Raw genomic sequence first — 13,530 nt, forward strand, 5'->3', positions numbered from 1 at the left:
CTGTCTTCTGTGCCTGACATCACTGTCCTGATCAAAGAGTCATTTCTGCAGAAGTAGTTACCGTTATTTCTGGTATAGTTGGTGGCTACGGCGCCTGAAGGATTTCCACTGGAGCTGAAATCAGTTGCTAAACAGGCATAATAAACTAATGGTTGTTTGTTTTCTTGAATGTGTTGCTCAGCACAGACAGCATGGCAGCTGGTGTTTGTCGGATTCAGTCTTCGGTCACAGGGACCCTCACCAGCCATCCTGGGCTTTACCTAAAACCCTCTGCCCTGTGGGAGGCCTCCAGGCCTTCCCTCCACTTGGCATTCTCAGAGGCAGATCTGTCCTGGCCTTCCTTCTGATCTCTGGTGAAGATGCAGAAGGTAAATGCTTAGCATTTTATCTGTTCTGCACCCCACCGGTGGGCATAATTCCCAACTTAGTCTTTGACAAGCTTCCGAGCCTGAGGCCCCGGAGCCCACGATGCCAGCACGCTCCTTTTGGGTGAGCATCCCCTGGGCAGAGGGGTCTGATGCCTGGGCCGGGCAGGGAGGGTCTGGCTGGGTCTACAGTCCTCTCCAGCCATGTGCCTTCTGCGGGCACCTCCTCTGCAGAGTGCAGGCAGAGACCAAAGTCCTCTGGACTGAGGCTGGCTCCATCCTAGGGTGTGCCCAGAGAGGAAGAGAACACCTGGAGAGCCGCCCAGCTGCGTGTGGGTGCCCTGAGCCGGCGCGGTGGGGCTTGGCCCACTCGGCCGGATGTTCTGGAGCCGCCTGCCACTGCACTGGGTTCCCACCCCACTGTCCCTCTTCTTCCTTCCTCTTTGCTGAGTCCCAGGAAAAGCCAAATCCAGCTGCTGGTTGGGTGCCAGGTTCTGGAGGCAGGTTCTGGAAGCATCTCAGCAGCCGGTCTGCCTCCGAGCAGAGAAGGCGGTGGCAGGGCTGCCCTCCCAGTATTGCTGAGGCCAGTGGGGTCTTCAGGAAGTCACGATGTGGAGCCCGGCCAAATGCCTCAGTGCACACAGCCCCAGGGTGGGACCTGGTGAGGCCCAGGAGCGTCTCTAGGAAGCCCTAGTCCTCTCAGATGCATCAGATGGACGAGGCACGACTTCAGCCAGTGTGGGGAGGGGGCCTGGCCCCAGCCTGGCAGGGTGGGGTTCAGGCCAGAGACACTGGAGCAGGAATATCGGCACCTTCATCATCACGAGCCTTTGTGCAGGTTCTGTAAACCTCGCCAAGCCTGACCTCTCCCACGAAACATAGGGGCAATGGACATTTGCCTGCATGTGGATATTAAAGGACACGTTTGAAAAACAACATGCAAGCAAAGCTCTTTTGTAAGTTCAATAATCAGAGAAGAAGGTAGGAGTGGCAATAACAATGCGAATGCTAACAACGGCAGCAGCCATGCGGGGCTGGGTGTCGAGCACATGCCGGTTTTCTGGACACATTGGCTCCGCACCCTCTCCTCAGCCTGCCCTCAAGGGAAGCACATGGTTAATTACTGTTTTGTTTAAAATATTGATTTTTATAAGCCATCCTTGTGGGATAGCATTTCTGGCTTATCTCTGAGCTGGCTTAGCAGTTTTCTTTGGCTGGACCTGTCTTATCTCACTGTTTATTCACTCAACTATGGGATTCTCTGTGGTCCTTTGAGGAAAGTGAGTTATGGTATTTATCCGTCCACGCAGTGCATTGAGTGCCTGCTGCTCTTCAAACTCAGCTCAGGAGGCATCTCCGAGGGGGGCAGCTGGCATCCCCAGGCTCCAGTTGGCTTTGCGCCCTTCCTGGCTGGTGTCCTCAGGCTGCTCCCACCCGAAGGCACTCTTCTGCTGGCCTGGGTGCCTGCGTTATATCATCTTTCCAGTCCCAGAGCCAGGTACCGTCTGGCTTCGTAAATGTCTGACTATGGGGTGCAGAGAAGGACCCAGGAAGGAAAACACAAAGCAACCCACACCTCTTCTTCCCAACACTGGGCTCTGTGTGTGTTACTGTTGCACGGTTATCAGTAAACGGGCTTGGGTATCCTCCTGAAGTGCACTCTTCTTGCCTTTATGATGTGCACGTGGGGTTGCCGTGCTCTGTGGGCTCTCTGTGGGTTGCGGGTTTGGTGCGAGGCTTCGCCTGCCCACTAGGTACAGGCACACGTCTCTTCATTGTGCCTCCCTTTCTTTTTTTTTTTTTTTTTTTTTTTTTTTTTTTTTTTTTTGAGACGGAGTCTTGCTCTGTAGCCCGGGCTGGAGTGCAGTGGCCGGATCTCAGCTCACTGCAAGCTCCGCCTCCCGGGTTTACGCCATTCTCCTGCCTCAGCCTCCAGAGTAGCTGGGACTACAGGCGCCCGCCACCTCGCCCGGCTAGTTTTTTGTATTTTTAGTGGAGACGGGGTTTCACGGTGTTAGCCAGGATGGTCTCGATCTCCTGACCTCGTGATCCGCCCGTCTCGGCCTCCCAAAGTGCTGGGATTACAGGCTTGAGCCACCGCGCCCGGCCTGTGCCTCCCTTTCTTGTGCCTTGCTGAGAGTGTGTTTTTACAAGTTGTAGATTTGTGGCAACGCTGGGTGGAACAAGTCTATGGGCGCCATTTTCCCAACAGCATGCGCTCACTTCATGTCTCTGTTACGTTTTGGGAACTCTCACAGTGTTTCAATGTTTTTAATTATTGTTGTCTGTTGTGATGATCTATGATATTTGATGCTATCTATGATATTTGATGTGATATTTGATGCTACTATTGTGATTGTTTTGGGGTGCCACGAACTGCACCCATATAAGATGGGGAGGTTAATCCATCAATGTCTTGTGTGTTCTGACTGCTCCACCAACCAGCCTTTCCCCATCCTTCTCCCTCTCCTTGGGCCTTCCTCTTCCCTGAGACACAGCAATATTGAAATTAGATCAGTTGAGGCTGGGTGCAGTAGCTCATGCCTATAATCCCAGCACTTTGGGAGGTTGAGACGGGCAGATCACTTGAGGTCAGGAGTTTGAGAGCAGCCTGGCCACACATGGCAAAACCCTGTCTCTACTGAAAATATAAAAATGAGCCAGGCATGGTGGCAGGTACCTGGTATCCCAGCTACTCAGGAGGCTGAGGCAGGAGAATCGCTTGAACCTGGGAGGCAGAGGTTGCAGTGAACCAAGATTGCGCCACTGCACTCCAGCTTGGGTGACAGAGTGAGAGTCCCTATGAAAAACCAAACAAGCAAACCAACACACAAATAGAAATTGTATCAATTAATCCCTTACAATGGCGACTACGTGTTCAAATGAAGAGAAGAGTGGCATGTTTCACTTTAAATAAAAAGCTAGCAATAATTTAGCTGAGAGAAGATGTGTTGAAGCTAATACAGGCTGAAAGCTAGGTGTCATGCACCAACTGGTTAGCCAAGCTGTGGATGCTAAGGAAATGTTTTTGAAGGAAATCAAAAGTGCTACTCCAGTGAACAACAAAAACAAAAAGATAAGAAAGCAAAACAGCCTCATTGCTGATGTGGGGAAAGTTTTAATGGTATGGATGGAAGATCAAACCAGGCACAAATTCTGTGAAGCCAAAGCCTAATCCGGAGCAAGGTCCTGACTGTCTTCAACTCTGTGAAGGCGGAGAGAGTGGAGGAAGCAGCCGAAGAAAAGTTTGAAGCTTTCAGAGGTGATGCATGAAGTCTAAGGACAGAAGCCATCTCCGTAACATGAAAGTGCAAGGTGAAGCAGCAAGTGCTGATGGAGAAGCTGCAGCCGTTATCCCGAAGACCTAGCTAAGAGCATCAGTGAAGGGGGCTACACTAAATAAGAGATTTGCAATGCACATGGAACAGCCATCTATTGGAAGAAGATGCCATCTAGGACTTTTATAGCTATAGAGGAGGAGTCAGTGATGGGCTTCAAAACTTCAAAGGACAGATGGCTATCTGGTTAGGGGCTAATGCAGCTTGTGACTTTAAGTTGAAGGCAAGACTAATTTACAATTCAAAAAATCCTAAGGCCCTCAAGAATGATGCTAAATCTACTTTGCCTGTGCATTATAAATGGAACGACAAAGCCTAGGTGACAGCACATCTGCGTGCAGCATGGTTCGCTGAATATTTAAAGCCCGTTATTGAGAACTACTGCTCAGAAAAATAAAATAAAATAAAACAAAAAGGATTCCTATCAAAATATTATGGGTGGCAGCAGCAGCCCATCTAGAGTGGCTGCTGCCAAGATGCCAGCTGCAGCAGGGAGGCACAGCTGGATCTTCCACTCCACAGAGCAGGCAGGAGCCCAGCCTTCCCTGGGCACCACGGCAGCTGCCCAGCCTGGCTGTGGAGCAGGGCGTTCCTGTGGTCTTAGGAGCCTGGGAATCCCTCCCTGCCCCACACAGGCTTAGAAGTGACTGCTCCCACTGCTGAGCCTGGCACTCCTGGCAGCTGGGCCCAGGGCCTACAATTTGCTCCCAGAGGAGCCAACCTGACAGGGCTGTGAGTTGGGCAGAGGGGAGCCCTGGACCACCCCTGACCACTGGGGCCACAGGGGAACTTGTGGCAATATCACCCCTGCCCCTGGACTCTGGCACAGGCCTGGAGCCCCCATCCCAGTCTGCAAGGAGGTGGCTAGGGCAGCAGGACTGGTGGTGGGAGCAGCAGTGGGGTCCCCTGTGCCCCACGTCCCCAGGGCAGTCAACTCTGCCACCTCCACCCTTGCATGGTTGGGCAGGACCTGCTCCAAGGCTTGGAGCCTCTGCCACAGCTTCGACCTCACTCTGCCATGTCCTGGGAGCCCATGAGCACCCGGCCAAAGTTGCAGCCAGGACTCATGGGACCAGCCCCAGGAACATCGGGTTCACTTGTGCAGGGGCCACCACTGCAGCAGAGGGAGACGCAGAGAAGGGCACAGCCAGGTCTGCTCACCTTGCAGAGCTAGGACAGGTAAGAGCCATGACCGCCCTCAAGTTGGCAGGGTGGGAGCTCCTGAGGCTCAGTTGCAGCCACCCAGGTTACAGCTGTGGGCCTGGGCCTCCCAGTGCTCTCAGGACTCAGGCTTGGGGGTATCTGCCCCTTCTGCCTGGCCTCTCCCTGCTCCCAGCGCTTACTCTGATCCTGGAGTAGGGTTGGAGCGAAGCCCGGGTGCTGCTGCAGTCCAGCCAGGTGTGTGCACACTCAGGGTAGTGCTGATGCACAGTGCCCTGCTGCTTTGGCCTCTCTGGACTTTGGGCACCAATAAGCACGGGTGGGAGGCTGAGATGGGGCTGGTGGCAGCTCAGCACTGGCCTGTGGGTATCCCTGGGTGCAAGCGACCTGGACATCATGGGTGGTGGCAGGAGGCAGACAGGCTCCTGGGTGTGAAGGGGTGGGTTCCAGGTGAGGCTGCACCTTCAGGTCAGGGAGGACCTGAAGGCTGGGGGCCGGGCTGCAGTAGGGACTTGTGCCTTTTCCGGGCCCACTCATGGCTGCCCATGGACCAGTTGGCAGGCACTTCCTCTCCTCTGAGGCCCATAAAAGCCCCAGGCTCAGCCAGAGCAGAGCAGTGGACGGAGAGGTGCCAGGACTCCCAGCTGCAGAGAGGAGCTTTCCTCTGCAGACAGCAGCAGACGTAGGACGACCAGCCGCAGAGCGAGCTACCCTCTCCAGGGCCTCCTCTCTGCTGAGAGCTGCAGATGTCCAGTTGACCGGCTGCAGACAGAAGCTACCCTCTCTGCTGAGAGCTGAACTCTCATCAGGATGACCTGCCTGCAGAGAGGAGCCACCCACCCCAGGGCCTCCTCTCTGCTGAGAGCCTCTGAGCTGTTCTAACACTTAATAAAGTTCCTGTTTGTCTTGCTCACCCTCCACTTGTCTGTGTACCTCATTCTTTCTGGACTCAGGATAAGAAGTCAGGCCAAGGTGCCACTGACCACAGAGATTTCCAGCCAGAAAAGCAACACCCCAAAGATCTAGTAACATTTTTACTCATTCACAATGCACCTGGTCACATAGAGCTCTGATGGGGATGAGATGAATTGTTTTCATGCCTGCTAACACAACTTCCATTCTGCGGCCTATGAATGGAGGAGTCATTTCAACTTTCAAGTCTTACTACTTAAGACATATATTTTGTATTTTTTAAATATAAGGCTATAACTACCGTTAATAGTGATTTCTCTGATGGGTCTGGGAAAAATAAATGGAAAACGTTCTGGAGAGGATTCACCAATTCTAAATACCGTTAAGAACATTCATAGTTCATAGGAAGAGGTCAAAATATCAACGTTAACAGGAGTTTGGAAGAAGCTGATTTCAACCGTCATGAATGATTTCAAGGGTTTCGAGACTTCTTTAGAGGAAGTAAATGCTGATGTGGTGGAAACAGCAAGAGAACTAGAATTGGAAGTGGAGCTTGAAGATGTGACTGAATTGCTAAAATCTCAAATACAGCTTTAACACCTAAGGAGTTACTTCTTAGGGGTGAACATAGAAAGTGGTTTCTTGAGATGGAATCTCCTCCTGGTGAAGATGTTGTAAACATTGTTGAAATAACAACAAAGGATTTACAATATTACACAGGCTGAGTTGATAAAGCGGCAGCAGGGTCTGAGAGGATTGACTCCAATTTTGAAAGAAGTTCTACTGAGGCTAAAATGCTGCCAAACAGCATTGGATGCTACAACGACATCTTCCCTGAAAAGAGGAGTCCATTGATGTGGCGCACGTCATTGTTGTTCTTCTTCTGTGAAATCGCCACAGCTACCCCAGCCTTCAGCAACCCAGCACCCCCATCAGTCAGCAGCCATCAACATCGAGGCAAGACCCTCCACTGGCAAAGAATTACAATTTGCTGAAGGCTCAGATGATCTCTAACATTTTTTAGCAAAAAACTATTTTTAAATTAAGGGATGTACATTTTTTTAGACATAATACTATTGCACACTTAACAGACTACAGTATAGTGTAAACGTAACTTTTGTATGCATTGGAAAACCAAAACGTTCGCCTGACTCACTGTATCGCAATATTTGCTTTACTGTGGTGGTCTGGAACTGCACCCTCGCTATCTCTGAGGTTTGTTGGGACTCAGTTCTGATCGTGGTCATGGTCGAACAACACACTTCACAAGGGCTGGAGCTGGGCAGAAGCCTTACTCAATATCAGGACCTCTTCTTTCAATCTCATCCACCGATTATGTAAATCGTTCTGTTGATATGGTTATTAACTTTCTATCTTCAGTGATATCATTCAGCTGACTTTGTGAATGAATCAGAGTGTTAAATTTTCATATGCAACCATATGATTTCAGAACAGGTTAAAAACTCTATTTTCAAGTTTTTCTTTAAAGAGGCAGATAAGAAAGTTTACTTATTTATTTTTCTACCTAGTTGACCCATGATTTTTTGCAACAAAATCACATGGTGATAAAAATCTCTTCTCACTTTCATATACAAACGACTCTCACCTTAGTATCTGTTTCTTTTAAAACACCATTAGTGACTTTTTACTAATTGGTAAAGGCCATCTTCATTTCAAACGACAGATTGAGTTCATTAAAAAAAATTGACTAGGTGGCTTCTCACCAGGATTGTGAAGTTTGGTTCTGTCTTCTTAACTAAGACAGCGATGCTCTCAAGCATTGTGTACCACGCTAGACCTTTCTCTGAAAGGTTCACAGTCACCACCACCCCCACATCGCACTGTGAAATGCTACATTTTACACGGATGTTTCCAGGTCTTGTGCTCACAGCACAGCCCACATGGACGGCACCTGATGTGTGGTCAGCAACACTTCCCGGAGGAGGGAAGGAAGAGCCTCACCCACTCAGTTCTTTGGGGCTCCCTGATCTGCCCTGGCAGCCCGTGCGGACACAGGACCTTTGGGGGAAGCTCTGGGCGGGGCCCACATTCTCTCAAGGGCTCAGGTGAGCCGACAGGCAGAGCTGGGCTGCAGTGTCAGAGAAGCCATTAAAGCTACACCCTGAGACCAGAGACGGAAGCCTGGGTCATGTACTTGGCTGGGACAGGCAAGAGTCTGAAGTTGGAGGACGTGTCGACTCCCCGTTCTCTTTCCCCCACTGACCAGCACACAGGTCTAGAGCCAGAGCGATCTACACAGACGTGGGGTCCTCACGCTGTCAGGGAACACTGAACAAAAGGCTCCTGCAGTTTTAGGGACCCTGAAGTCATGGAGTTGGGAAGGGCTTGGAGCAGGAATTCCCTGGGAACTGAGTCAGAGCACGGAGGTGGCTTTAAGCTCTTGCCCTCACCCGCCAACAAGGAGGTCTTAGCAGATGCACCTGGAGGACCTCTGCCCAAGGCCTCAGATAATGAGACATGAGAATGAAGGTGCTCCCGGGATAGGGGTGCAGATGTGCTGGGAGCGTGACTGACCCCAGGGCCCGAGCCTTTCCCTGCTGCTCCCTCAAGCCTGCCATGACTGGCTAAGCATGAGCCTGGTGTGGGGACACAGCTTCCCCCTGGGACCTGCTCAGTGCAGCCTTCAGGTAAGACCCAAATTATCACACTCAGGTTTTGAACTGAGAGCCGGACTCCTCGGGTGCCAATCTGTGTACTAATTACCAAGCTGTATGGCTTCTCTGTATCTGTTTGCACCCGTATCACACCCTATAGAGGTCTGACCTTTCCTTCCTGTGGGTGGGTGGTCTTGGACAGCCCCTCCCCGACCCGGGAGCCCACAGCTCGGGCCTGATCACCAGCACTGCTGCACCCATGCTCCGGCAGGGCTGCTAAATGGAGGGTGTGTTGCCTCTGGTCCTCCTCTGCCGGGTAGGAGCAGTTTCAGGAATGACAGTCAGAGCACCCCTGGCAGGAAGGTCAGCCTGCGTTGAGACCAGGGAGAAGCTTGTGGGTGGGCAGGACTCGAGCACTGGGAAGGGGTGCAGGGGGGATGTTACAGTGACCTGAGGGGCTTTGCATGTTTACAGCCCTCCCTCCCTCTCACCCACCCATTGTGCTTCTGGGGCTCCCAGTGGTTCCCAGGATTTGGAAAACTCCCTCAGGTCATTCTGATACCATCTTTTCCTTCCTCAACTGGAAATAACTTCCCAGCAAGGGCTTTAACTTTTGTGCTCACTCAGAGGCCCACTAAGCAGGTTACATTTAACCAAAGTGGTTAAATTTCAGTGGAAACAGCTGTGGGGAGGCAACATGCAAACAGAGATCCTAAGGGGAGAAGCCACTGCGATTAAATTCATGTAGGGCTCTTTAGTGCATCAAAACTTCCGGAAAATTCCCTCCTTACACTGACACATGCACACCCCACATGCTTACACTCTTTGGACCCTGCAATCTACTGCATAGCAATAAATACAGAAATGAACCTGTTTATAGGTGGTTGTTGACATCGTGGTTATCTATCAGAGCAGCACCTATTACAATGGGGCTGGGTAACAGAATATAGCAAACGTATGTGGCATGTCCCTTCCTTGGAATACAAGGCTGTGGTTCAGCATGGGACTTTTGAAGGGCATTTTATGACAAAGGAAGTGTTCCTTTTATAGCTTCTCATGAAAAAGCCACAGATCTGGTGTGATTGTGATATGTTTCCAACACAGCCAGGCCAGACAATTGCAATATAACGAAAGATGGACAGTGTTCAGTGGGGAGTTCAGGAAGGACCTTTTTATCCACATAATCACTTTATCTTATAAATTTTCTAAAGTGTTTTATTACTGAGATGACATATTTTGAATAGTGCCTATTTTTTTCTGACTTCAAATCTGTCTATGGCAACAAGTAGATTCCATGACATACTTGGAAAAGCTGCCATGCAGAAGACCGACATCACTAAATGCTGGTGAAGATGTGGAGCAACAGGAACTCCATTCACTGCTGGGGGAATGCAAAACGGCACGGCCACCGTGGAAGACAGTCTGGCAGTTTCTTAAAAAGTGAGACACGCTCCTACCATAAAATCCAACAATTGTGCTTCTAAACGGCGGCACATCTTGATAATGGAGTATCATTCAACAATAAAAAGAAATGAGCTATCAAGTCATGAGAAGACATGGAGAAACCTTAAATGGATACTGCCAAGAGGAATATGCCAGTCTGAAAGGGCTACATAGTATTTGGTTCCAACTGAATGGCCTTCTGGAAAAGGCAAAGCTGGAGAGGCCGTAGAAAGATCAGCAGCTGCCAGGGACTGGGGGGAGGGAGGGATGAACAGGTGGAGGACAGGGGAGTTTAAGGGCTATGATAATGCATTGTATGATACCACAATGCATGGTGGTACAATGGCTGTGAAAATGCTCCCTATGATCCCACAGTGCCCCTGTCCAAACCCACAGGATGCACAGCACAAAGGGTGAACCCCAGTGAACACTGTGGCCGTCGTTAACAAGGTGCCATTGTCAGTTCATGAACTGTAACAAAGGCACCACACTGATGCCAAATGTTCACAATGAGGGGAGTGGGGGCATCTATTAGGGAACTCTCTCTACTTTCTACCTAATTTTTCTGTAAACCTAAAGCTGCCCTATAACAAATTATATTTAATTTAAAATATCTTTATATGCTCATCATAGGAAATTCCAAAAGAAAGGAGAGAAAATCAGCCGTAATTCTGCCATCTAGATATGTTCATTATCACGACTTTCTTCTATTTTTAACCACATCTGACATCATAGTGTTAAGTACCTCCTATATGCCTCCAAATTTCTAGCTCTAGCCTGGATGTCTTCCTTGAAATAGGGACTCTATAGGGTATGGCACTGAGCCCATCTGGAAGCGAATGCTGTCCCCGGCCCGTCTGTTCCCAGTAAAGCAGGCAGGATGAAGACATTCAGACAAGACTCAGAGCTGGACTCTCCGCCACTCCGCAGGCTCCACAGGCTCCGCTCCCTCCTGTGGCTCGCCTCACTTGTTGTAAAACCCAAGTCATCCCCTGCCTGTATCTGCCGGCAAAGCCTGGCTGCCCCCCCAACCCCTGGCTTCCTCATCTCCCTGTATTCGGTGCCTCACACGCTGCACCCCAGCCCTGCTCATCTCCTTGCTGCTCCTGGAAGGCACCACCCAGGCACTGGCCACAGCGTCTTCGCGCACCTGCTTCTTCTGTAGGGGTCAGCAGGGTGCCTCGCCTTGCCTCATGCAGACTTTTACCTACTTTTACCTTCCCAGTGAGGACTTTCCTGGCCACCCCAGTCACAACTGAGGCCCACACACCAAGGCTAGATGCCCCCTCCCTGCTTTCCCACCATGCCCACCAGCCTGGAAAGTACAGAAAATCAACGAGAAGAATGAGCACCCTGCCTCTCCCCTCCCTGGGAGGACCCCCCTGAAGGTCAGCCTTCCCAGTGTTTGGTTCACTGCTCTGTCCCAAAGAGCTAGAGCTGGAAAATGCCTGGCACTTGTCAGCTAAATAAAGACTGGTTGACTGAATGACGATACATTGTAGGAATCTATATGGTTTTTAGCTTGTTTTATTTATCTACTGTATCATGAGACATCCGCTATGGCACTAATGATCTTTCTTGATGTGTTCATACTGACCGTTGACTGTCCCATGCATGGTGCACCATCCTTCGTGCAGCTGTCCAGCTTTTGCTGATATTTCTAGCTCCACATTCTACACCTGTGTCCTAAGGCACTGGGCATGTGGGTGAGTCGCAGGAGAAGACGTGCCAGATCAAGAGTTGTGAATTATATCAAGGTTTTAAAAACATGTTTCCAAATTGCTGTCCAGAGCTGGCCAGACTAAGCTTCCACCATTTATGTAAAATGGCACCTACAAAATACTTCTTAGATACCACATTTATTTGGGGGAACTGAGGAGTCTTTTAAAAGAAAAAATGTTTTACTGAAAAGGCAGAGGAAGAAGCAAACTTTCAGATGCTTCCGTTGATGTTAGAAGAGATGCCCGATTCCATGCTTGCAGTCTGACTCCTCTCAGGGAGCAACCCACGCTGAGCTGGGTGTGGGTTTCTCCCCTGCAGCAGCTGGTGTGGTGACCGGCCACTCCCTGCAGGGCCCAGCTGAGCCTGGCGCCCTCTGGAAACCTATCTCACAGCTGCCCCTTCTTCCAAACCCCCACTGTCTTATGTGGCACTCCCGGGCCTTCCCCGGCATCTGCTCCAAGTCACTGCATGCTGTTCATGGTCACTTCTGATTAGGTACTTAGCACACGGGCACCAGGGACAAGCGGTTTCTCTGTAAGACACCTGGATCCTGGCTCGTCCCCTGGCGACTGTAAGCCTTGTGGCTCACTGAGCATCACATGGCCCTGTATATGTGCTGGGTGTGTGTCAGCGTTTCACAGATGGAGAACTCATCACAACTGGTTGTTCTGTGGACAGTGGTACATACTGTGGGCTTCCATTAAAGAGGGGTAGTGCCCCCTCACCTGTTTTCTAGGGGCTGATATCTTGCGGTTGCAAGATGGGCATCTGTCACCCATGGCCCTGGGCGTCCCCTTGTTGACCCTCTGCATCCCTCTTCCGCAGGTGGCTGCCATAACAGCCTTAAGCCGACCAGCAGCCCCGCCATCACCATCGCCACCGCTGCTGCCGCTGCCATGGTCTCCATGGACCCTGAGAGCCTCCGGGGCCCGTCCCCCTCCAGTGTGCAGCCGCGCCACTTCCTGACCTTGGCACCCATCAAAATACCCCTCCGGACGTCCCCCTTCTCAGGTAGGCTCAGCGCAGTCCCGGTGCCTGGTGCTGCCTTAGTGAGGGCGCTGAGGCTTCCTGGTCAGATGCCACTGGCCTGGGCCCAGGTGCTGTGGGACATGAAGCCCAGCTGCGGTTAAGGGGGAAACATTCGGCTGGGATCGTTTGGGCTTTGCTTGACTTCAGACCCTGCAAATGGACCTGACTCCACTGAGCCACCTTGTCAGGTCCACCCTGGCACTTCCTGCTGTAAAGCCAAGGTGAAAGTTTCCATTTGGGGAAATGAGGCTTCTGTTTACTAACTGGAATTTATGGGGAGTCATGCGTGGTCCGGAAGTGCAAGGACCCCAGGAAGTCGTGATTTTCTTGCGCAGGACGTGGAGGCTGGTATGCTGGAGCGGAGCCTGGTGTGTGAGCCCAGAGCCAAGCTGCACGCCGCTCCCCCCAGGCCGCCCACTTGGCTTGCCTTCTGGCCCTGTGCTGGATACGGGGGCTGGGGTCCCACCCATTGTGACAGCCTGGAGTACGAGAGGCTTGGGCTGCCACAAAGGCATTTGAGCTCATCAGTGCAGTGGATATGCTCCCTTTCTGAGATGTCCTCAGTGCAGAGGCCGGGAGGGTGGCCATTCTGGTGTCCTGAGAGGTGTGAGGTGCATTGATGAGGCACTTGGAGTAGATGGGAGGCCCTGGGTCCCATCTGCAGCTCTGTTGCCCCTAGTGTTCACAGGCATGCGTGTCCATCCATTAATTGTAACCTACATGCTTCGGGACCCAGACACCCTTGTGAAATGCCTGTTTCTCCAAACTTAGCAACATCTCCATTAATTTGGAATGACAGTGCCAACTCCCAGGAATTGAGGATTTACTCTATTATTTTGGTTTCAGTTCTTCATGTGAGATGGTAAAACTTGTAGAGAAATTCCATGGAAGATTGTATTAATATCATTAATTGCTAGATTATGAGTAGCAGGAAATGACTCACTA

The 13,530-nt window shown here is 51.0% G+C and overlaps 1 protein-coding gene across 1 annotated transcript in view; it reads left to right on the forward strand.

The window, feature by feature from the left end:
• Window positions 1–13,530, forward strand: part of LOC105470826 (transcription elongation regulator 1 like) — a 232,771-nt gene that overhangs the window by 40,046 nt on the left and 179,195 nt on the right. Inside the window, exon 4 of the mRNA XM_011723087.2 lies at window positions 12,382–12,567. Within this exon, the coding sequence (XP_011721389.1) occupies window positions 12,382–12,567 (186 nt within the window). The remainder of the gene's footprint in view (window positions 1–12,381; window positions 12,568–13,530) is intronic.

Source organism: Macaca nemestrina, chromosome 9, assembly GCF_043159975.1.
Source record: "Macaca nemestrina isolate mMacNem1 chromosome 9, mMacNem.hap1, whole genome shotgun sequence".
Lineage (NCBI taxonomy): Eukaryota > Metazoa > Chordata > Mammalia > Primates > Cercopithecidae > Macaca > Macaca nemestrina.